We start from the raw sequence: 26,993 nt of genomic DNA on the forward strand, positions 1-26,993 counted from the left end.
ATCATATTATACCTATCTATGAACTTTATAAAGAAGCCTCGGCACGCGAGTCCAACTAGAAATTATCCGTTTTTCTTTACGTCTGTATTCAATGTTATTTTCAATTATATTTCAGGCTTTCTCATATTTTTTTTAACGTGCAAATTGCATGGGGCCATATAGAATGTCACCTATTGACAGTCGACGCAATTATGCCAGCCTGTACACAGGCTGATCCCGGAACGCAACACTTTTCGCGGGTATTTAACAACTTGTGTACGGTGATCGCTATCCGTGCGGATATAGAATATATCATACAACATATTATTGGGGTATTAACAAATACATATTTCACACGTAACGATATTCAGGAAGTAAACGCGTTGGCGCAATAAACTATATAAATTGCACGGTGCATCGTTAAACCGTCGCGTGTTCATTTTGTTTTATCTGTTAAGTGCATCATAAATAGTTTTTTGCCGGTTCCTGCGTCGGAAAAGGCTAGGGTTTTAGTAAAAAATATTTTGACACTGAAATATGACTGAACACCCTTGAAATTGACGTACGGGGCGACATGCTCGTGAACTTACGACCAAGCTCCTAAAATAAAGATAAACAAGAAATTGTTAGGTTGTTGCTGTACAGATATTGCAGCTGCGTAGGATCTTTTCTTATTGTTATAATTGACGAGACGAGCTTGCCGTTCGTCTGATGGTAAGCGATGCGACCGCCCATAAACACAAGAAACACCATCCAACACCTTAAATTACAAAGTATTGTTGGGTATTCCACTGCGCTCGCCGTACTTATTCATGAGATTTTAAGTCTTATTTTGTCCAGTAGTTACACTGGCTACAATGTTTTTCAAACCGAAACACAACAGTGACTACACATTGCTTGGCGGCCGAAATAGACATTGCAGTGGTACCTACCCATACCAACTCACACATATGAGACCTAACACCAGTAGATCTAAAGCTATGAGGATTAAAGTCAGCAAATATTTAATGAAATTGGGCTTATTTTATCATTATATACTAGAACTTAGATATATTTGTTTGCAACCTGCAGGAATTCTGAAAAGTGGCGCACACGGGTATTGAAAGCGATTGTAAAAATAAATACCTACTTCATATTTAAGTAGTACTGTAATTGTTATGGTATATGTTTAAATAATAAATAAATCATTATTGTAAACTAAACAGTAGTTTTACAGTAGCAGTGTAATTTTATTCTTTACTTTTTATAATGTGTAACTGTTTTCTGTTCCTCTTGAATAAAATAAAAAAAGAAATTATACATGAGGGACTATTCCTAATGCTTGATAGTTTATATATAAAAATACCTATTGCTTTGAAGTACCTACAAAGTACAACATAGATAATCTTTCATCACTAAGACATACGTTCTCAATGATTCTTTCTAGTCGTCTCACTAGCCTGACCTGAATATGGAATCTAAATATACTCGTGTACCAAATCGCACAAGGAAGTTCAAGGTGAAGACCTGAAAACCCCATTCGCGACCTCCGGAGCTGACCTGACCTCGTTGAGGTGACCTTCAGGTCGAGTTCAAGACCCGTCCTTGATGCGTGTCCTTGCTAGGACGAGCCGCGAAATAAAGGCTGCGAAATAGGGACGCCCTGGTTCCCTGTTCCAATTTCTTAGGTAGGTCAAAGGTAGGTTTGACCTGAACGTAAAAATTATTGATTTAATGCGCGGATAAAATCGACTTATGAAAATTGTTAAATTAAACACCATCGTTAAAGTTAACTTTTTTAAATATTTTCGATACTACTAATATGGGTCATTATTGTAATTAAACTCAGCTGTTCTTATTCCTTATTTCCAAGTCAAAAAACTAAACACGTCAAAACGATGACTTTAGGACGTCGAGACATTTAAAAAGACATTTTATATCTTTAAGTATCTAAACCTGATTACAATGTCTGTAGTGTAGGCTACAAATAAAACAATGGGATGATGAAGGTTGGCTTTACAATCGGCAGGCTTCAAAGTAACTGGATACTCCCGCTGTCCATGAATCTCTAGTCAAACTGCGTCAGTAACCAGTTCTCTAAGCATTCCTGTTTACACCAAGGACGAGCGTCATGAGTATTTGATTACATTTATAATAACGACTCGAATACATTTTTTATTTTGTTAATTGTATAAGCTAGGTGTTTTGAGTGAAAATATAGAGTTCTACATTTAAATACTTTGGTAGAATTAAAAAAAAGAGATAAATTGTACTACATTCAATAGGCACAATGAAAAATGTCTCTTCCTATCAATCTTATTAAAAATAAATACAACGAATTGATGAACATCAATTAATCGACACTAAAGAATTTTTAAGTAACAATATCCCCAATATTAATCACCTTGATCTGTGCGAAAAATACTTTTTCTAATTATTTCGCACCTCGCGTAACCAAGTGACAGACACCTGTCAACGAACTATGCTAATTTGACAGCTGATGGCAGCCATTTTGAATCCTCTTTTCTATCTATTTTCCCGCCTCATTTGTCACACGAGAATACTAAATTCAAATCGAGTGTTAAATGATGTTAACAAGGTTTTTGACTCGAGAAAATAAATTATCGAAAATCTTTTTTTATGCTACATTCTTGTTTTTTTTTAAACAGTATTATGAGTAAGTGCGATGACAGTTGTTTCTTGTATTACTGCACACCAATTTGTAAATGAATAATGGCCAATTATTTTTACGAGTACTTTTAAAAATTAAAATATGTCGACACGTCGACATGGTTTGAAAAATTTGAATGTTTTGTTCGCAACAATTTTTAAATTTTAAAACAATATGTGCCTTGAGAACGTATTGTAATAATCAGTTTAAAACTCTAGAACTTAACTTGGCATAATTTATTGACTTTATTTAACTAGAAAGGTCAGTTTCAATATTTATTAATTCTAAAGTTTTACGTCGTAAACTACCAAAAAGGTCAGGAAACAGATTATAAATACTCTACAGTTTCAAAGATGAGATAAAATTAAACATTTTCGTAACCAAGTATATACTACACTAATGAATTATTAATTACAGCTACATTAAAAAAACATACAATAAAAAAAAATGATATCTAATTGATTTATTTTAATTCATTAACGCCACTCCAAAAGCATAAAAAAAACACTTCAAAAATAGAACGCTATCCGAATTCAAATTCTTCCCCTAGTTCGATTGTATTATAGCGCGAAAAAAAACATGGCGAATAAATAAATGCGACTTACCGCAATAAAATGGAAAGCACAAACACTAATCACTATGTAAGCTTAGGATAAGCCAGGAATACAGGAACGTTGCGTCTACTCCTAGTTGTAGCTAAAATATAATATCGCCCGCTAGTATGTACGAACAACTAATAGAGAAAGTGTTGCCAGTTGTCGGAAGAAAGACAGAATTTATGTATAATTTATAATGTCGTTTTGATCCACGAATTCACATAAAATGTCGCGTGTAACGATCAGACGATATGCGTAGGCACAAATTACGAATTATACAAGTCATCGGTGACGGGATTGTTCGGTATTTTTAAATTGAAATATTTGTCTAGGATAAAGTGATTATGTTGCTATGTATTGCGATGGTTCTGGCTTAAGGGACGTCAGTTTATTTCCGAGAAAAGATAGGTTAATAAGGGTCGCTATTGCTAAGTGTGGCAACATTATAGTAACTTTATTCTTCAGAAAATATCTTACTTAGACCGGTTGAAGACTGGTTTGTTTACCTTCAGTTCGAGTCTCGTAATCAAAACAATACACCAACGCAATAAAATTCTGAAATCTTAGAACTGTGACTATTAACTGGTAGGAAGTCTATTTAATAAGTAACGTAGATGAAAAACGAGCAAACTAAAACTCTTATAAAACATACCTGCGATCAGTCTAATAAGTAATCTCTATAAATTGTACGTTTGATATTTTAGAGAACGAAACATTATCTATCTGTACTGTAAAACAAAGTCCCTTTTTTTATCTGTCTGTATGTTATCGATTTTCACAAAATCTACTGAACCGCTTTTTATAAAATTTGGTACGAAGATATTTTAAGCCCCTGAGAAGGTTATAGGCTACTTTCTATCCCGGGAAAATATATAACGGGACTTTTATCCCGGAAAAATCTTTTACGCGGGCGAAGTCGCGAATAAAAGCTAGTAACGAAAAAATTTATTGAAAGCATACACAACTCTCTTCGTAAACAATTTTTCTCTCAAAACTTTTTGAATTGTTCTTTCATTGTCACGTGATTCTATTTAACTTTGTATACTTGGTTATTTGATACAACTAATATATAAAATAATTTAGTTTGGCACATTACGATGCAATGTAGTCAAAACATAATAAAATTTAAATTTATAGTCTATATTTCACGTTGTTTATTATGCTGTCTAATACCCACGTATAGGCTTTGATCTTCTGTGATATTAGATCTCTTTGGTATAACAAATACATAATAAAAATAGTTTTTTTCTTGTAATCTATTATTTTAGTACTTTGGTTTATACCATACAAATAATAAATTAATTAAGCATCTATAGAGGCTACATTCAATAATTTAAATAGTTTTTTGGATAATAAAATGGAAAACTTAGACTCAGTTCAAATTCCCGGTGAAAATCGTTAGTATGTTTCGCAAAACCGTTGACTTTACATTGTCTAAACTTTGATGAATCCATTGTCTGCAAAAGTTATGCAGCGCCTTATTATTAGAGGTAAATAACTTCGTCTGCACCTTTTTGAAGTAAAACTTCTTTAGAATCGTTGAGGTTTGAAACTCGATGAATCGAAAATGCGTCACGACATTTGAAAAAGGAACAGTGTTCAACCAGCCTGCATGCTACATTTTGGTAATCCTTTTATTCTTTTGTTACTATATGTTTGTACCTGCGCATTGCGAAGCACTAGTATAAATCAAGCGTGTTGTATTATTTGTGTATTTTTATTTTTGTGAATATTTTAATCTCACTAACAAATTAATTTTGTAAATATGTTTTAGTATTATGCAAAAATAATAAACCTTACATTTATCCTAATACTCCTGATATTCTATATCTCGTAGGTTATTTTTCAGATTTTTTTACCGTATGTGAACTGTTTCGTTAGCACTCTATTCCTTATCTACAAATGATATTTAAACTCACATCACTTCGATTTTTTTGTATTTCGCATGTCAGACATCAAAATAATGTTTTACTCAACGCTATAGTCCTAATTTTATTACGTGGAAATCGCTTCCTCCCGCTGGCAACCCGTTTCTTAGGAAATATTGGCCCGATCTAAATATACGCACTCGTGCATCGTTAATAATGAAATCTCGTAAACGCCCTGAGGTAATGTTTGGTAGATGGCAACTTATATTTTTGTATCCTGGTGCGTTATTTTAAAGTAAGCCAGGTTGACATAATTATTTACAGCAAACCGATGTAAAATCACGGCTTACAAAGAAAAAACTTACAAAGAGATAGCTTTGTATTATGTTTCGTGTGGTTTATTTTTTGTGTACCGGACCCTGCAGTCAGGCCTGGAAGAAAGAGGGAGGGGATATCTGGGAAAGGGAATATTGGGTAAGGAGTAAGAAGCCTCTTAGGATGCGAGGATGGAAGAAGGCCAGGAAATGACTGAAATGAACAGTGAATTGGCAACCATGTTTACGCACCTAACTGCGTGCCGGGCCGCGACAAATGTCTCCCCATGACATGGGCGTGCCTTCGGTGTAGAGACTGGAGACCGAGCACGAATTGCTCTGTGGGCTTCGCGTGGTTAGATTTACAAAAACCGAAACCGGCAACGTGGAGATTCCTTTGAAACTTCGAATGCAATAAAGTGATGTGCCTATCCACCTAGGAATTTGATGTCACAACACTTGAATAATTTGCCTTAGCGGTAACATAAATCATTATGGTAGCAGTAGACCTGTCCGTACAAACTTACAATTCAGTATAAATAAAGACATACATTATCTAAATTTAACATAGTTTAAAAAAACAATCTATCACCAACGATAAATAACAAGTAACGAGTTTACATCAAACGCTATTCAAATTGATTGATGGATACTCCGCTCTGAAAGATTTGTAAACAAATAATACATCTTCACCTGTGGTAGCTAATGGGTGGGGATGAGTGGGCTTTGAGCGGAACCGTAGCTTCACAGAATTATATTTGTATGTTTGAGCACTACCTTGATGGCGTAGTTGTTTGCTACGATCACTGCTTTGAAAGCCCAAATTCTAATCCCAAGTCGGGTAGTGATACTTGGGTTTTTCTGTTCACTATCAGCGTAGTCTTTTGTGTCGATATAGCGATACGCTGGTCTATCATATCATGGGATGGAATACCTTTGGTGAAAAATAGATGCCCTTTTTGCACCTATGCCAAAGTGTGTGTTTTGCTCGTGTTTTGGAAAATAACAAAGTTGTATGGGATAAAAAGTAATTTTAATAAGGTGACAACTATGGCTGTGACTTTGACCAAATGCACCGGTTTGACCGAGTTTAGTCAAAAAACGAAAGTTCTGCTGGTGGTAGGATATATTTTATACCTACCCCGATAGCGACCACTATATACATCGTTTTAAAATCCGCCTTTCGAGATCAGCCTGTGTGTAACCAGTTCCAACAGACTGGCATGGCATAATTGTGACTATTACCGATGGACATCATATTGGACCCCATTCCACTCACCATCAAGTCCAGTAGGGTCACAATACCGAACCCGAATAAAAAAAATGTGAAATTTATAATCCGAGTTTATAAATAAAAACAAATACATAATTTTAAAATATCGTGAAAGTTCATCTTAGTTGATTCATATTCCGCTTCTGAAAACTGATAGCGCACCTACAAAATAACATACCGCAGTTTGTAATTTTCAAATATTTGGGTAATGAATTCAATGCTACGTTTACACAAAACCTTTAAATTATAGTTAATTCAATCGTTTATTCATGTTCAATCTGTTTGTATATGAACGAATTCATCTGACATATTTACGATTTACGTGGAATATATAGTATTTATATACCATTATTCTTATACGTCTAATTGTTTGTTGTAGTTTACTTAATATTAGATAATTAATTCTGAATCATTGTACAAAGAAAGATTTTTAATTATTTGTTAGGTTTATCGGAGTTTCATCTTTTTTTGTAATAATCATTTGACATCAATGGCTCAGAATACCCGCATTAACTAGGAACTTATTTTAAACCATATCGCAATTTAAGACCTAGAACAAAATAAAGACTAGAAACAAACTTACCATCAGGTTGGCCGCTAGCTCATCTGCCTTTGAATGCAATAAAAAAAAACTTCAAAACATGAGTCTCGTGGCACAAATTTCCATTTCAACCAACCAACTGAGCACCGAAGGTCCTGGATTGTTTACAAGACCTGCCTCATCAGTAATTCGCTTTTGACACGTTAGGAATCCTAATTGATCCAAACAGCTTTCATCTACCGAGCTGGCTTCATAAACAACGTCTATTTATAACATTAGTTTAAGCACGCTATAATTTGTTTTAGAATTTATGTACTGGGTTTTGACCGTGAATTTGTTTTGGACTTAGTCATTTGGAGAAAAGATTTTTATTTTGAAAAGAATTTATTTCAAACAGTAAATGAAAATGAAAAAATCTTTATTTAAATGTAAAAAGGGTACAGAAAAATATTGCCAGAGGTTCTCAAATTAGGCTGAGCCTGTGTCTTGAGAAACCAATTAATTAAAGTAAAGTATTTTCTTAAGCGCGAGTTAGCAACCGTCTTATTGTGATTGTACGTGCGCGTGTGTGTGTGTGTGTGTGTGTGTGTATGTATATGCTTGCGTGTGAAAGTGTAAATGTGAAGAACGGCAAAATAAATACAAATACATTTTTTTATTTCGGCGACATTAATTGCCCCTGATGATTTTCTATGTTTACCCGAATGTTAGACATTTGTCATGAAGGAGACCATGAGGTCTGTACAAACGTATGAAATATCGCAGCGTAGCGAGATAAGCTAAACTAACGTATACTTTTCCCTCCGAGAGATTCTTCTGCACTAGGTCTCCACACTGAATGCACGATCATGCACACAGGGACTTTTGTTTCGACCCTAGGCACGCAGCCTAGTGTGTATTCCTAATGGTGGTACATACCTATTGAGGTCTATAAGGACCTCGCGGATATTTCCCTTTTTTCTCCCCTCTGGCCATCCTAAGAGGGTTCCTTCTCCTTCCCCCACTTTTCTTTCCCAGATATCCCCTCCCAAATTTCTTCCAGGACCCTGTAGTTACTAAACCGGGCGATTCCAGTATACCATTCGCAGGTATCCCTCAGAAATGATTACAGGGACGTTTATTGAAAAAAACCTAACATATAGCTTAGCTTTTGGTCTGCAACCGACATTATTCATTGCAGGATTTTACCACAGCTGTATAATAAGACTTAAGTGTTAGTAAATTAAAGTCAATGAGTAGAAAAAATAATTAACTATGGGTTTTTAAAGAGAAGACTATATACCTGATAATTCTCCATGAGAATTTTGAAGTAAATTATGCAGTAGTTACATAGTATTTTATTTTACATTGCCATAATGGTAATGTAATACAAAATACTAAATAAGCTAAATACCTGAATGGTAAAAGAAAAGATAATGAGGAAAGCTACATACCTAATAGAGATATATGAAGTCTGCCAACCCAGATTAAGCCAGCGTGGTAAACAAAGGCATAAACTCTTTAAATAGTGGAGGAAGTCCGTGCTCAGCAGTGAGCAGCATATATAGGGCTGGTATTATTATTATACACCCTAAAAAAATATCATAGTAGCTGAAACGTGGACCGAAGTTTTGTAGGTATTATAATTGAGAAATGTATTCTTCAATGTTTCTCTATGGACATTATATGGAGAGTGCAATAAATCGTTGCACTTAATCCTGCAGGATGTACTTTTGGCTTTTAGTCCGTGGATAAAAAAAACATCAGGGCCCAAGATAACCTAGTATTCATGATGTTATAGCGATAAATAACAATATTTATAATATGAAATAAGCAAATTGGAAAAGGCAACCTTTTATGCTCTAGGATCAAGCGTGGATCTCAGTTTTAGCAATCAGCTTTGCCTATCACTTCTTTTCTTCTGCTACTAAAAATATTAACTCTTGTAAATAGATAGTTATATTCAATACACTTATTAAGTGCTTACCCTTAAATAACAACAGTATTTATAAATCCAACAGTGGCAAATACTTCCATTAATGCTTTAAATTTTGTACGCAAACATGTACTTGAACTTCGATGAATTTTACCGATGGCCGATCCTCGCGATGAAGCTCAACAGATCGCATCCTCACATCAAAAGAGACAAGAAATGGTTCATGCAATTCTTCATTCTACACGGAATGTTTACCATAATATTCCTACTGATTATTTACTGCGTGATATTCCACGATTTGAAAAACAATGACTTTTCAGCAACATGTCGCAACGGATGCCTCAGCGTTATGTACTTCGTAGTATCTTTTAACTACGCAGTCATGCTGGCCAATCAAGATCTACTGACAAGTATGTTTGAAATAATGAAGGCGGATTATAAGGAAACCCAAAGCTTTATAACTGAAGAACAAAAAGTTGTTTTAAAGTACGCAGAACAGAGCAAATGGGTGTGTACGCAATGGTTGGCGATATCTATCGCTGGAGTGGTCTTGTTTCCATTAAGGAATTTCATTCTCTATGCATATTATTACTACAAAGATGATTTCAAGCTTGTGCCAGTGTATGATATGACATTTCCAAGAATAATAGAAGAGAATAAAGAAAGCAATTTCTTTGTATATCTCCTCACGTATTTCCTTATTATGTATTTTGGTTTGTATGGGTCGTTTATGTACGCCGCTTTTGTGCCTATTGGTCCGATATTTATGCTGCATAGTTGTGCGCGGCTGGAGGTTATTATAAAGAGAGTGAAGGATCTGTTTATTTTGAATAATGAGGAGGAAGCAAACGAGAAATTGAAAGATATAATACAAGAAATTCAATACGTATACAGGTAAATCGAAAAACATACTCACGCCTTTTCTTCCTGAAGTGGAAGACAGTCAATACGTATACAGGTATATCGAAATATATAACACACATATTCACGTCTTTTATTCCTGAAGTGGTAGACAGAGTTGTAACTAGTGCGCCCACTTTTTGCCATGTATATTCTGTCTCATGATGTGATAGGGGTGAAGCTATCGCCATATCGGGCACAAACTCCAGACTCCGGTTTGATACTGAGCAAACAAATCCAATATTTTTTGTGCTCGACTCGGGATTCGAGCCCAGAGCCCCAAAGCGATATTCGTAACAACTACGCCGCCAAGTTTATCCATTTGTAAAATATCATTTGTATAAATAAGAATAAATAAAAAGCTTTTTTATTTATAGACTGCTTATGAAAAGTAACTAACATTTTTCCAGTTCTTCTTTGTTAAATGTTGTTCCGGATTGGTATTAGAAATTAAACTGCGTGTAAATATATAGTTTTTAGGTTACAATAATTTTGTTATCACCTGTCACCTTTTTCAGTTTCGTGGAGAAAACCAAAATATGTTTTAGAGTAGTGTACGAGTTAACTATGAAAGCTACCACGATTATTCTACCGATAGCAATCTACGAAGTCATTAAGGTAAATATTGTAATACTTCTTTGGTTGCGATTAGTTGAGAAATCAGCATGTGAGCCAGACGATCTCTCTACCAAACACAATAGGCTGAAACATAGGCTACTTTTTATCGTGGTAATTTGCTTCAATTATAGTATTTTTTCTGTTATTTTTTAATTAAGGCGATACCTCAAGGTCCATTTTCATACATTTTGTTTCGGCTTTAATCTGGGTAACTAAACAAGTATTGGCAAGTAAAGAATTTAAATTCACGTCTAGTTAGTGATTAGTTCTCGCAGTTGAAGAAAAACGTAAAATAATTAATAATCATGGATATTTCGGCCTTTAAAATTTAATATGACGAAATTTTAAAGGCAGAAATATCCATGATTATTAATTATTTTTACATTTTTCTTCAACTGCGAGAACTAATCACTAACTAGACGTGAATTTAAATTCTTTACTTGCCAATACTTGTTTAGTTACCCAGATTAAAGCCGAAACAAAATGTATGAAAATGGACCTTGAGGTATCGCCTTAATGACGTTGAAGTCGTGTAATTTTTTAGGCACTTTTGTAACGGGAGTCTTTTCACTCGAGTGAAGCCGCGAGCAACCTAGTAGCAAATAATAGGAGCCAATTCTCGAAACTAGCAATGGCATTTGTTAAAAATTATTATCATAATTCGAATATTGCAATGTACAAGAGTGGGCACGTATTGGGGATAGAGCGCTCTCTTTTGCGCGCATGGAATTCTTGATAACGTCGCAAGATGGGACGCGCGCCGTCTCATTCGTTTTTTGACTTTTAGCCCATCGGCTTTAAAAGGCTTATATTATAATATTGATTTTTCACCGGATTTTGATAGTCGTTTCTGTATTGTTATTTATGTATGTAAATTTGATTGACTTTAAAAATCATAGGATCAAAATGTAGTAAGTATGAACCTAATAATAAGTTTATATTTCCTAACACGTATAAAAATATATTTGTCAAGATCGAACGTAAACTACCCTATAAACACATAAACGTTTTTGTCATGTTTCTTGTGCCACATAGGATGACTTCACTGGCTTTATTCAATTATTTCCAGGCTTTCCACAAAGGCGAGATCCGCGTGGAGTTAGGAGCGTTTATTTTTGGCGGTGTTTTGATAAGCAGTTCGCCGTGTTTCTACAGCGACCTGCTCATGGAGAAGGTGTGTTTTAATTAATTACACCCATTAGTAAATATAATACATACCTTAATATTATTAAAACCTACGCGAGACATATTAAATTGGTCGAAAACAACACGGTTTTACTAACGTACTAAACATCACATCGATAGTGATCGAGAGGCCTTGGCGACGGGACGTCCTCTTAGCACTCGCCCCCGAGGATGGCCTACTTAATAGGCCGAAACTGGTCGGCGTTTCCGACTACTTTATAACGTGAGTAAAACCATGTTGTTTTCAACTAATACATACGTTCTTAGTATCACCTTATTCAGGGTTTTTTGGACGAGGGGTAATAATTTCTCTTCACTCAACATTCTATTTATTACTCCACTTACTATTAAGTGCAATGTCTTCACTTTGATGTGCCTGTATGAAATAATATAACTTTGATCGACTCGGGAATCAAACTTCGAGCTGCCTGTTATTAATTTTATGATAAATTTATACTTATCTGTGAAAACTTCTAATTGGCCTTCTGTTACATTTTTACAAACTACATCTGTATTACTGTTTAATGTCCTTGCTTTTTAGCTGTTGGTTTTTTGTTAATAAATAAATACAAATTACGTAAAAATATATGATTGATGTCTCCAGGGTGAGGAGCTTCGTCTAGCAGTATATAGCAGTAGGTGGGAGGAGGCGTCTTCTAGCAGAGCTCGGTCCACCCTGCTGGTGATACTCCTGAGAGCCCTGCAGCCCATCGCCATACGTACCATGTTCCGGACAGTCTGCCTGGATGCTCTTACTGATGTATGGGTTATATTTCCAACTCCTCCCTATCTTTCTATTTGATTAATATTGTTATAGGATAAAGACAAATTAGTTTTCCCATAGACTCGCCGAGCTTCACTGCTCGGTGTTATAAAATGCGTGCCTGGCTTACAGGAGTTGTAGTGGTGGGTGTGAGGGCGGGAAAAGTCTCTGATGTATGAGTTCACTAATTTATATAAACTACATTCAAAAGCTAGATGTTGAATATTGAATCGTAAAAATAACAACTTATTTTATTTTGTTTGTTAAATATTTTAAGTTATCGTAACCACAGTTATTTGTTTATTTATTTGATTGTTAGTCTTTAATTCTTTGTGTATTTTTGTACATACTTATTTTTTGGAAAGATATTTTCTAAAATGGGACAAGATATAAGAATTGTTCAGAGACTAAAATTTGCGTCATGTCGTAAGTAAAGTAATAAATGGACAAAAGTCAAAATCACGAAAATAGGAGTTAATTTGTTCTATATCTATGCCGGAGATAAGTGTTATTGTATCGCTACTCACGACAGCAGACTATATATTAAAGTATTTTCAATTTTGTTTCAGCTTTTCCAGCAATCCTATGCGATTTTCAACCTTATGTGTGCCATGTGGGGATAACGTAGTATGTATATTATATTAACGTTGCGCACACGCAGTCAGATTATTGCACCAAATTCATTCATATAAACCAATTGAGTTTTAAGTATTTAGAATATAATAAATATATGTCTATAAAAATAAATGTGTGTATGTATGTTCCCTATGGACTTCAAAACGGCTGGAGCGATAGACATTTGTTAGGAAATCTTTAGTTAGTTCAACGGGTGATCCTGTGGAATTTTAAAGACTATAGCTGCATGTAGGTTTTAGCATCACACGGCTTGCCCGATTGGGCTTTTTTTTGTTGTGTATGTAATTGTCAAAACATGGTTTGTGTTAAGACTTTTTTTAAAACTAATTGGAATAGTTGGATATTTAAGTATTATTCCCGAAAATCTCTTGTGAACGCTAATCTCCAAAATCTAACCGATTTCAATGAAATTTTATGAGCGTGATTGGTTGATTTTAGTTAGGAAGATAGAATCATTTTGAACCAGGCACATGGTGCTAAAAATTAAATACTTAAAGCACTAATCAAAATTTCTTTAATTAAATTAATTTATGTAGTCCTTGAATACTTAACGATATAATGAAGATTGTTAATTGCTAGCAATTATTATAATTCATTAATAATATCACTAATAATTAGAAATGAAAATTGAAAGTAATTTATTTAGTCCTTGAATATTCTTGCTAATTAATACAGTTAATTACCTGCAGTACTTTTTATTAATTATTAGTTATTAAGGTGACATGTATGAATACTAAAATAAGGTTAAAATTTATATTTGTTTGAAGACGTTAATCTCTCAAACCATTGTTTCGATTCTGAAAATTCCTTAATGAATAGGAAGCTACATAAACCTTTTTTTTTTATAAAAAACGCGTTATCGCTACCACCACTTGGAGGATCAGTGGAATGGTTATGTTAGTTTCACCGGTCTTACGGCCCAACGTCGACGCTCGGGAGTATAACATCATCAGGAGCATTGGACCGAGTCCCCAACCCCTGTATCGCCCACACCGGCATACGAACCAAAATTCGCGGTGGCCTTCTTCGACGCATACTAGACGGCCCCGGGGTATCTTGTTGCACAAAGACAACTGCTCGGAACCGTCCCTGCGTGATACCGCATTGCGGCACCAATCTAATTGAAGGGGCTACGATGCACGGTAAAGGACGCCTTTGGAGTCTACGACATCGGGAGACCTATTACCCGCATTGTCATCCACCTCAGAGTCGCTGTAGTCGAGCGAGCAGCCCCCCACTGCTCTCCCGTGACTGTCTCTAAGCCCCAATTAGTCGCCTTTTACGACAGGCAGGGGTTGCATAATTCTCTAGATGCTCCCGAGTCACAGGGCACAAGGTACATTAACCCTGAGTTCTAACAAAGTAAAAGTGCTAGCCCGTGTAACAAAGTATATTATAAGACTAAAATCTTATGCCTCATGATAGCTAGCGCAATGAGGGCTACCCAACGCATCGTTATTCAAAGTTCTGCATGGTGCTTCTACTGTTTATGGCCGGTCGTATTGCTTACCGCTAGGGGAAAGGTATGCTGGACTCCCCATTAAGTTGCTATAAATATACTACTTTTTATCGAGCGAAATCACCAATGAAGATACCACCATAAACCATAACAAATATCAATTAAAATTCTAATTTTGCCATAGAAATAAGAGACTTCATAAAATGTTTAGTCAATAATATTTTTCAATGTCAATTGATAATTTAGGATGTGCAATAAACAGTTATATGTTGACTTGTTTTAGTATGTCATAAAAGTTTTATTATGTTATATGTTGTACTTTATTTAAGATATGTGATATACCGGATGTTACAAATGAGATTCAAACATTATCCGGCTTTATCCCTAGGGAGATAGAATCACATTTGCTGAAGGAGAATAGAATATACTTATTTAAAAGATAGACCAATGTTTCTAAATGTAAATTCCAACCATCATCCTACTTCCTATTTCTATAGGGTCATTTTGACTTTGTATTAATAAATGAAACCATATATTTACTTATCTTTAGCTCTTCTAACATTGTACCAAAAATCAGCCATGAATAATTAATATTATTACGAAACATTTCTGAATTTTTAATCTTTTGTAGTTTAGTACAAATATGGCGTGTGTATGAATGTATTTCTGTCTGAATGTGTGATGTTGCCATTGTGAAGAATTCTCTTAGAACAGTAGTAGTGGTATTAGGGCTTGTAAAATTAATATTACTTTTTATTGATATATATTTTGTTCGAAATTTACACTCTTTTATTTGAAATCTACGGTTCGAGTTCCTTAATTTACAAGTGTTATTTTTAAGAACAAAAAACATGGTTTCATTTAGTCACGCAATGTCAAAATGACTGTTAATAAATGTGAAATTTAAAAAAAAATATTTGAATGTTTATTAGAAGTAAACGTGGAATCCGCTGAACGGATTTAGATATATTTTCTTACATAGACCATGTCTTGAATAAATATATAACAAGTACAAGCTTTTTTAACCGGAAAATTTACACATTGGAACTTCCAATTTGAGAAAGGCCTGTCCAGGCGGGTTAAATTGCGTGCAAAACACAGTTCATTCACATAAATCGCATCTAATGTGAAACATTATAAGCAATCCTCAGTAATTCGTTTCTTGGAACGTTGTTACGACCGCCGTGGGACATTTAATATTTAACCACCAAATCCCACATCAAAGAGTGGATGAAAGACACTTGCGGTAGTCGTTGAAATGTTTGTGAATGCTTGCTGATTTTGAGGTCATTTATTTATTACATAGGCCAAGGAAACTAGATTAGACATTTTCGTGTTGAAAAACGCGGCAAATTAGCTCTTGGATTATTCCTGGGTGTACGTTAATCACATAAAATAACCCTTTTGCATAAATCATCAGTATATTATTCCTTAATCGCATCTGCATTTAGATATAAAAGTATTTATTTCTTAACGTCACCGATCAGTCCGCAGTGAGCCATATCGCAACACCGCGGGCCCCATTCACTCTTCCCGCCTCCCGAATGTAATTATTATTCCTCCCGAATGCAAAAATTTTGTTACCATTAAAATTTTGTTATAAAAGTATTAATTATATTACTTATCGCCATCGACCAACTTTCCTTGACCCAGAAATATTAATATAATCTAAGATGTTTTGTTTTAAAACGTCATTGAATATAATAGGACCAGCCCTGTATTTTTCCTGCTGAGCACGACTTCTACTACTGCGACGGTTTAGGCCTTTAGAACACGCTGGCCTATTGTGGGCTGGCAGACTTCACATACCTTCGAAATTCTTATGGAGGATTCTCAGGTATCTAGGTTTTCTCACTGTTTTCGTTTACAGATAAAGCGACCGATAATTGACAACCAATACACAAGTATCTTCAAAAAGTCAGGTGTGTGCCTTGGGTTTGGACCTGCAGCGTTCAGCTCGGTAGATCGCTCCATTCCCAACTACGCTATCACCGGTTTTACCAGATAAGTTCTAGTAATAAAAGTCCTCCCATAAATTATTAATGACGGGTAGACGGCCGATGAAAATCTAGACCAAATAATTTCTATATTGTAATTGCTTAATTAATATTACAGCGCCGAATACTTATTCAAGGGGGATAAGAATAAACCTCATGAAGTATAAGGAGTCTCATTAATACGCTTTTTCTCCCCTTATCGGCAACCCCGAGCTAGCTTTTTTATTTGTAGCTCGGCAAAGTAGCTCCACTGCACCTGATGTTAAGCGAAATGAAGGCTCTCTTTAATTTAAGGTAATACTAAACATCCGTTGTTATATAAGTAAATCTTAATTATAATCATTAATTTATTATTATCAGGGACCTTGACCTGACATAAATGCAATTTTGTTCGCCTATTTATTACCTTTAAATCAAATCCTACAAAACTTATGTTAAACTATACACACACAAGTCTTTGCCTTTATCTCCAAAAGGTAGGCAGAGGCGCAACTGGTACACCCACTTCCCGCCGTTTGTATACCCATGATGTGATGGGGGCGAACCTATCGCCATATTGGGCAGAAATTCCAGACTCCGAGCTTATACTGAATAGAAAACCCAATATCACTTTTCCTAACCCGGGCATCAAACCCACGACTGCAGCACTGCAGTCGTACATACAACGTCACCAAGGCGCATTAATTTTAAACTATACTGAGCTAAATATAAGAATTCAAAATAGCCTGGACTCGTATGAAACGAATCCTTGAGCAGTTTAATTCGCATTCCGTGGTAGTTTACGGGCTGGATTTAATGCGGCCCGCCTCCGTGTTCCATCTGGTCATCCATCATGAACGCGTCAGCTCAGCGTGCCAGCTTTATTGATACATTGTAAGATTATAATTTGCCTATTATCTTGACAGCACACAATCGCAAGAAGTCGAGCTATTCCTAGTTTATAATTATATTTATTAATATAAAATGTATTTAGTTATATAAGCGACTTAATTAAGTAATAATTAAATATTCTCATGTACCTTGACTTATCATAAGTGCAACTATGTTCGCCTACGTGATGAATTTTATTTTATTTTATTTAATTGTTGCTTTATGGTTTGCTCGTAAGGGCGAAGATCTTTGTAATGATTTTTCTGATACAATTTCTCCGATATAAGATCATCCTGACAGTATAAATATAAAGAAAGTGGACGTACAAACTCAGCCAAATCCATTCTTTACCATGCTTAAATTTTTTATTGTTGATTATTTCACTGAACTAGTTGAATGATTGGTATACAAAAGAACTACGAGGACTCTAGACGGCTTGTGAAAATTATACACAGACTAATAATAAACGCTTATTTACATATTCCTACCTACAACACCACAAATAGATGAATGCATCGTCGACGAAAGAAATACAAGTTTACCCAATTTATTTATAAACAAAAAATTGTTACTGTAAATATTATATATATCCATATAACACATAATAGTGGACGAAAGCCAAAATAAATAATGTGCTAAACTACGCCGAAGGTATATGCAGCTGCTATTTTTTTGGACTAGCATTCTTTCGCAATATCATAATGTTGGATTACATTTCTTTTTATAAACTGCTAAACGCATAAATCTGACTAATGTTAAAATAATCTTCAGTGGCAATAAACACTTACATTATGAAAATCATTTAAATGCGTTGCCGGTCTTAGAGGAATGAATTAGAATATTTAGACTGATGCGCAACAAACTGACATTTTAGGTACGTTTTCTTTGAAACAGTAGGAATGGGAATCTCTATAATTTTTAGGATTCTGTACTTCAAATCGTACTCTAAAGTAATTGTACACTAACAAATCACTTTGTTGTCCGTCTGTCTGTCTGTCTAGACCCTTTTTCCCAGGAAGGCGTAGTTAAAATTTATATGAAATACTGAGGAGGTCTTTGGTCTCTTTCAGCTGCGAAAAAATCAAAAATGTAAGTTAAAGTGATATAAAGATATTACTGTTTATGTCGCATATTTTGTGATTTTAAAGGAATCAAAACCTATAGTATATTTCCCGTTGACCTAGGATCATGAAATATGACGGCACATGTAAAGGAAACAATATTAAAACCATCAATATGTACTTTAATAACAAAAAAATATATTACAAAGATACTATTTGCGTTTGATGCAATAACCGTGTCTAGTGATCGAACGGGAAAGTTAATTTTGCCAAGCTTTAACTTACCTTATCTACAAGTTTTTAAATAAATAAACATATACCAAAACTAATGTCTGTGTAACAAAATATTCTAATGCTCATTTCCCGCCTTTTCACAAAGTGTTTTACCGTCCAACACCAACAATTCTAATCGTCGCTGCGAATATCTAACCTGGCAGCTATACACTCACTGGCACGCCAAAAATATTACACATTAATTGCAGGGGAATATTTTAAAGATTCATCGCTGTCTTTTGCTATGGTCATGTGGTGTATAAGGACTTTACTACCGGTAGTTATTACAATTTGTGGTCACGTGGTGTCATAAGGGTAACCTTAAATCCTTTGTTATCGGCAACCCAATGTCCTCTGTCAACATCATCAGCCGCAGGATGTCCACTACTGATCATGGGCCTCCCCCCAAAGATCGACCTATTGGAGAGGACTCTTATGAGGTCATCTGTCCACCTCGTGAGTGGATGTCCTCTGTTACTCCCCCTTAAATTTCCAGATCAGCTTGTTAGAAAGGTCGTAATTATAAAACGCAAGGGATAAACCTAAATTTCTATGAATCTTAAACTATTTGACATTATAAAAGTAATAACATATCATTGGCGTTGCGCGTCATGCTGTGAAGCTAATGCAAGGAATACTAAACTGCTGTGAAATTGACAGCTGAAGTGGTAAATTATAGGAGAAACGTACCATCTATCTCTAGATACATATATACAATCTCGCCTTTTATAGATGAAGAGGTACAAGTAGTGTACTCCATATACATCTGCTAGTGGTAGGATATATTTTATATCCGCCTAGATAGCGACCACCGTACACACAGTGTTAGGACCCGCCATAGTAGCTCAAGTAAATGTGTCGCGTTCCGGGATCTGTGTACATCCGGTTCCAACAGGCCGGCATAATTGTGTCGACTGTTGAGGAGTACACATCTCTCGTCAGTCGACATTTTACAGGACTCCTATCCACTTACCAGATGAAGTTGAGACACTTAGTTGTGCCTGTATAATAAAAAAAGTCTATAAACACATACATTCGAGACCTATAAAATGTACATAGAGCTGCTAATATTGAATTATTTATATGCAAATGTACCGATTAAATATCAATATTACGTGCAATTGGAACGCGTCCAACATACATAGCGTTTGTCTAATAGATTCTATCAAACTGTTCCAAATAGTCTTTGTAAATATTAATATCTAATTAATTTTACTATTATTTTAGTATTTGTAATCGGAATTCGTGACGCGTAGCGGAAAATGGAGCAGAATTTATTGTGAATTCAATTCCACGCTTAGAAGAACAACGATTCCTGCCTAGTATGACTCGCGAGGCTATTGAAATTAAAAAACATCCGTATTTCAATAGAGAAGATAGTTGGAAGCTTGCACAAGCCTGGAGTCCTATTCTACATTTAGCTAATCGGAACCTAAAAGACCGGCTGCCAGACTTCAAGACGCTGTGAGCTCAGTCTGAGTAGATCGGAACATCAAAAGCAAAAAAAATATTTATATATTTTTAGAAGTTAGGTAGATATTTTACTTTCGATTGACCAACACCTCAGTGACTAGGAATGCTGCAGTTTGAAAATTATAATATAGAAAACCACAATAAAATCAGTGAAAATAATTTAATTTCTCAATATTCTATTCTGTGCAGACACCATACATTCCTTATATTTAATGTATGTATTAAGTATTTATGTATGCTAAACTATGCTTGAAAATGTCTATAGAATCATTGTTTTTTTTTTATTGCCTTAGTAGGCAAACGAGCAAGCAGTCAACTTTCTTCATTTATTGCATAATACTCTCTAATCGGACTGCTCATAATTTTGAATATTAACAATAATGCTAGATGAATAACGACTATACCACGAATTATACCAATAGCCAATGTATATTTTACTTAACCCAAATATTTTATAAACTCGAAAATTTTATAAATGTAAAGACTCAACATTGCGAAATCTCGTGCGCATTCCACAAATCGTGTTAATATGTGACAGAAAAAATAATTATGAATGAAACATTTCAGACGAAAATAACCTTTATCGATTAAGATTCCCGACATATTAAAGCAGCCGGGAGACGTTTATTTATAAGATTTAAGAGAGCTATATTGTAATAGTCTTGAAATGTAATGGCGTTTTCAAATTTGCTGGTGGTAGGATATATTTTATATCCGACTGTATAGCGACCAGTTACACATCGTGTTAAAACCCGCCATAGTGGCCCACGAAAGTGTGTCGGGTTCCGGGATCAGCCTGTGTATATCCGATTCCAACAGGCCTTTCATATTTATGTCAACTCTCGGAGAGAATATGATTACATATATCATCAGTCGCCTTTTTTTGGACCCCACTTCACTTACCATCGGGTACAGTAGGTTCATATTGACTTGCACGTATGAAAGAGCAAGGCTGACTGCGGCTTCGTCGTATTGCGCTTGGGGAACAACTGACGTGCTGACGTCACGAATTCAATGCGTGAATCAGGTAAAATGATATTTCCTTTTTCTGCTCCGTCTCAATCCAAAATTTAAAATTGTTTTCAGGAAACGGCGCCTGTTACAAGAGATTCAAAAAGCCACTGCCCGTTACAAAGAGTAGAAAGATAATAACTAAAAAGCAAGACCGTTTTACGAATCAGTGAGCCGCCATTACGATTGCATTTCGATTGGACTTACGAATGAAGAGCGATTTATCTCATAATTTATTTGCATTAAAGTTGAAGTGCGAATGAAGAGCGAGGCCTATCTTATCGTTTATTTGTATAAAATAATACTGAAGAGTTAAAGCGATTAAACCATCTTATACATGAGGAATTGTGTTGGAAAGTCGTGTCGTTACCATCAGGCGAGTGGCTTGCTTTTCTCTACATTGGTTTGAAAACTTGACCAACCATGAAAAACATTCTTGTGGGTGCCACTTTTGCTATCTAGTATTAAAGGTTGGTCAGTAGGAAAAATTAGTTCCATATATTATCACAATTATACACGTGGCGAGGTTATATTTTTAAGGTCATTTTACATCATCGGCTTCTAAAGAATTACATCGAAACTATAAAACTCGAAACTCAAAACGATTATAAACAGTGCGAGTGCATTATAAATTAGAGTGCAGTGTCGGGTGCGACAACTCGTGTCAGATTTATAGTTGTATTTCTTAATACTGCGCCTCGTAAGTCTCTGAGAATGGGACAGCTGGCCAGGTAACGTATTAACTAGATGCAATAAATAGATCTTGAGCTCGATAATTGATCTCGATTTTAACGATCATGGATGTCATGTGGATTGCGATTGAAGGATTTGAGTACTCGTTTACGCGCCACGCAAACGACGTCCTGTTGCTAGGAAGCTTTACTAATATGGAAATGAAAACTGCATCAGCAGCTTCAGTTACTGTCAATGTCATAATAATAATTATATCATGACAATGCCGGATTTATATTTTTTATGAGTTTAGGCCACTTTATTTCCGCCGGCGCATGTAGGTAGGTTTATGTATGTATGTAGGTCTTTAAACTACTTAATAATTTTCCTTTTGTTTGTATTATGAAAGGCACTAAAGTTAAATAAACGATTGCGTGAGCGTCCTCTGCGATCTGCCGGCCTTAAGAGGCTGCTGCCCATAGGCCGCGGTCTATACGGCCTATTTACAAATCCAGGACTGCTTCTAGACCATAATTATCACACAAAAACTAACGCAAGCGCAGAAAATCTAAAATCAATCGTCGGGAACAAATTTAACGCCAATGACAAATTGGTTATAATTTTGACAAACTGTGTGTCGACGTGTTTCACTAGCAGTCATTAATTAGGAAGCCAGGTTCAAACGAGGACCTTGGACTATATAACACTAATTAATTAAGGAACACAAATAAATCATCGTTGTGAGTAAGGAATTTGGGGACGGTTTGGGATTTCAAATGAGAATCAGAATATTTTATTAATACGTGAAGGTTTTATGGAAATTATATTAACAATGTCGTTTATAGAGGAAATGGACGGTCTCAGTTGGGGTCAGATAAGTCTTTTGTTATACCGGCGTAGCAAAGCGATATAACAATGATAAACGATGTCCCTAATGATAAGCGAAGTACGGCTAAGGAAAAGTGTTGATTTTCGAGAGATGATTTCCCTCGCCAGTCGCCGCAATTATGGCGGATTGCTTGAAACCGGATTCACTCAGGTTAAGCCCTGAACGCGACATATTTACGTGGGACTATGACGTCTAAGTTTCTTAGGAAACCATTGTGTAGCTTTGCTGTTACATTTATCCATGTTTCTATTTATCATAATTGGCATATACTCATGGGTTTTTTGGTTGTATAAATATAATCTCTCAAACTAACTGTTCCAATTATTATTAAATTTATAATAAAAAGTATATATTTTGTTATCAATACGTCAAAATCTGGAACTATTGATTAAATTCTAAATTCCGCCTCCTTACAATCCCATACTTACTCCTTCGAAGTTAGCAATGCGTCTTCTGTTACACTGAAATTTTCTTCATGGGAAATAACTCACTATCAGGCATCTACTTCGGGCCTTAAGAATAAGCATTTCCACGGGAAAATGCTCGATTAGAATAATTTAGAGTCTCAGGTAAGTTATTAGAAGATGGTTACCATTATCAAGGTCAGTGTCAAGGCAGTAGAGAAAACCCGCCGAGGGCGAGTTGAACTCGAGCACCGAGAGTTCCGAAAAAGTTGTAGGTTAGTAGTTCTTAAATTTGACAAACTTAACTTTGCTGTTCGATCTCCAGACACGTTTGTTCCGCTAACCACAAATAATAAGTTCTTAATAGTATTTTTTTGTCATTTAATTAATTTTTCAGAATTATCTTTAAGACATTACTTCTTGCCAAATGATATTATTCTAGGTCAAACGGGAAGTACGCTATTGAGTTAGACACCCTTATGAAATCGCAAAATATGCGACATAAACGGTAATATCTTATAATCGCGTTGACTTATAAGTAGTTTTGAATTTTACACAGCTGAAAGAAGCCGTATTCCCGAGAATTTGATACAAATTTTAAATTGATAGCTCAACGCATTATTGAAAAAAAAGGGTCTTGAACGACAAACTGACAAAAAGTTATCATAAATAAGAAGTAATCATATACGTTCCTTTAGAGGTACGGACCCGTAAAAATAAGGTTTGTGAAAACACATCCTTATCTGACTTTAAATTAATTATCTATAATTAATGCTGAAGGATACCACACAACAAATTAAAGCAAAATGCTACCTTGAATTTAAGTTACGAGCTGTCTTTTTTTGCTATATTATAGGAAATATTTTTTTTTGCAATATGACATGGCAAGGCATCTTCTCACCTGATAGTAAGTGAAATGATTGTTCATAGATAAAAACCCCACCACTATCTTCTGGGCTTCTATTTCACCAAAACTATAGTACTTTTAATAATAAGAGTGATAATGGCTTCTTATTTTTACGTATTTTATTTTCTCCTGACGTTTTGAAGACTTTACAGTCTTCATGGTCACAGGGGAGACTTAGTTGTTGGTCTTCCGAAAACGTTACAATATCTACCTACATTTTACAACAATTTAAATTGTTTTACCTATTAAAGGTCCTTTCTACGCAGACTAACGCAGTGTTTTAAAGTCTGGCAGAACGTTCGTGACCATGAAGGCTGCAGTCTTCGAAACATCAGGAGATTTATAATATAAAAAACCGCGATGAAATTTGTAAAAAAGTTTTATTTGAATAAAGGTAAGGATAGTTACCGCGGCATTTTGTTATTAAAATCACATTTGATACAAAATACTAGAGCATTTAGAAAGGTCAAGAAGTGTCTTAATATTTTTAACATTAGCCTTGGTCTAATTGCTTGCACTATAATTTTAGTCTCTGTATAAAACGTTGGTCCATCGTTCATTTCTACATAGCAAGACACAAGTCTAGTTTAATTTAAATACCAACGTCTAATGTATTAATTGTTCTTGTAATTCTACTTAAAAATAGTCTTGCAAACCACATTAATAGAATTATAAATAGTTTTTTCTTAAATTGTTGGATGGTAACGGAACTAATAATGGTCCACTTAATTTTAAAATCATTATGTAATTAGTTCATGGAAAATATAAAGAAAAACCTTTGATTAAATTGCGACATATCACTACATATACATTTTTATAATAAAATACCTAACAAAAAATCGTAGAATATTTTACATAAAAATACAAAAAATTAAGGACATGGAAGGTGGGTCTTGTTAGAAACTGAGCTATGTTTGGTCACACTACCTTAGAATACGTAAATAAAATAATGATTCTCTACAAAACATTATTAAATGTTGAATTTAATTATTAAACATTTAAACAACGGAAGTTATTTCAAACTATTAAAACAGTTGCAGTATAATTACATTCCTTGCTTCGACGCGTAATTTGGCGGACAGCTTTTATTGACAGCTCGCCAAAACCATCAATTTTGTGGATAAGCCGCAATACCATTTATATTAACAATATATTATTGATAAAATTCAAGGGCAATTAAAATCTTGTATTATAGATATATAGGAAATGTTGAATTATTGGTGATTATACTCCAGGAGGTAGGAATATACGAACTATATGGAACAGATTACGTGATGAAGTGAATTTTCCATCAAAAACAGTGTTAATTTGAGTTGGTACACATAAAAGCTTCGTACACAACAGCTCTGTGAAGATGGATACGATGTATACTTCACTTGGTTTATAATATCAACACTGACTCATCTTTATTAACTATTTCGCGTGCTGCAAAGAATTCCAAGGACAAAACGTCTCCAACGACATATAAGTCGCGGAACATCGCAAAAATTACTATCCGTGTTACATTACACGCGTCAAATATTATACAGATACTGAAAGGGTGACATGGCACCAATAAATATCATCCTACACGAAAAAATAATGAAGATACGTTTTAAATAACGGATAACACGGCCGAAAATAGCGTGGTTTACCCAACCGATTACATCATGTCATGACATTTTCGATCCTGGCCGTTTAATATAACTCGTAACTTTTACGAAATCCAGCATTTCTGCCAAGCCAGATTTAATGTCTTTCTGCGTAATAATTAGTTTAGTAGACACTCGCACAATTTGGCAAACGGGCGTGACGATTTACTGCATTTGCGATATTTCGTGACACTCGTATATATTAAGAATATTTCGGCGGGAAAATTTTATGTAAAATACGTTACCTTAACGTCGATTATCACAAACACAACACTTGGGAAGTATATCAAAACTCCTTTGCACTTAAAAAGTTCGACGCAAAGATGGCGTTCGCGAAAGCGCGCGAAATGCAAGCACGCGGGTTAGTTTACGAGGACTTGTCGAGGAGTCTGTGCACCCGGCTAGCGAGCATACGTGACTAACAACGTCTCATGTGCCTTTTAATATAAAATTTAGGTGGCACGGGTGAAAATGCGGTGGGTAACGATGTAATTTTGGCCCGCGTCATAAAGTCATGCGGCTCGCTTGCATGTAAATAATAACTGGATGGATGACCATGAGTCATGAGCCGTCTCGTGGTGACGATAGTCTTCTTTGGATAGCGATCATGTGATCGGAAATTCATACGTTGGCTTTTGTCTCGGCGGTAATGAAAATGATACGGGCGACGCGATAAAAATACTTGAAACTGAATGAAACTTGCGTGGTTGTACCCATGTTGTAGCCAAGTACTGACACAGTATTTAGATTTTGGAAAATTTCATTATGAACTTCGCGTTGTATCTTCTACGCATGAGAATCAGCCCCGGGATCCCGAGAGAAAATACTCCTGACTGTTGCCGGAATGGTTCATACAGTTTATACGCTAATCTTTGTAAGGGAACTTACAAAGATTTCACTCATCACTATATCAGCGATTATGCTGGTGTTAAGATATTTGCATCGACCTGGATAACGACCACAGCGCGAAGTAAAATCTGCCATAGTAGCTCACGTAAATATGTTGCGTTCCAGGATCATATAAATCCGGTTTCAAGCAGACCAGCATAATAATTTCGACTGGCGACGTATAACCATCTCTCGTCAGTTCACACTCTATCTAGATTCC

General features: G+C 35.3%; 2 protein-coding genes across 5 annotated transcripts in view; one reads left to right on the forward strand and one right to left on the reverse strand.

Moving 5' to 3' along the window:
* Window positions 1–26,321, reverse strand: part of LOC115453254 (filamin-A) — a 108,060-nt gene extending 81,739 nt beyond the window's left edge. For 2 of the 4 annotated variants that reach the window (XM_037439182.1, XM_037439175.1), the window contains exon 1: window positions 26,131–26,321. The gene's annotated coding sequence lies outside the window, so the exon portion shown is untranslated. Of the gene's footprint in view, window positions 1–3,234; window positions 3,319–26,130 lie in introns of those variants that run through there. The other 2 variants (XM_037439187.1, XM_037439178.1) reach the window with 1 other exon arrangement.
* Window positions 9,264–13,276, forward strand: LOC115442969. Its single transcript, XM_030168212.2, has 5 exons — window positions 9,264–10,030; window positions 10,555–10,654; window positions 11,724–11,828; window positions 12,444–12,599; window positions 13,172–13,276. The coding sequence occupies exons 1-5, from the start codon at window positions 9,264–9,266 to the stop codon at window positions 13,223–13,225; spliced, it is 1,182 nt and encodes a 393-aa protein (XP_030024072.1). The 3' UTR covers window positions 13,226–13,276.
* Window positions 26,322–26,993: the final 672 nt, after the last annotated feature.

The sequence above is a fragment of the Manduca sexta genome, chromosome 3, assembly GCF_014839805.1.
Source record: "Manduca sexta isolate Smith_Timp_Sample1 chromosome 3, JHU_Msex_v1.0, whole genome shotgun sequence".
Classification (NCBI taxonomy): domain Eukaryota; kingdom Metazoa; phylum Arthropoda; class Insecta; order Lepidoptera; family Sphingidae; genus Manduca; species Manduca sexta.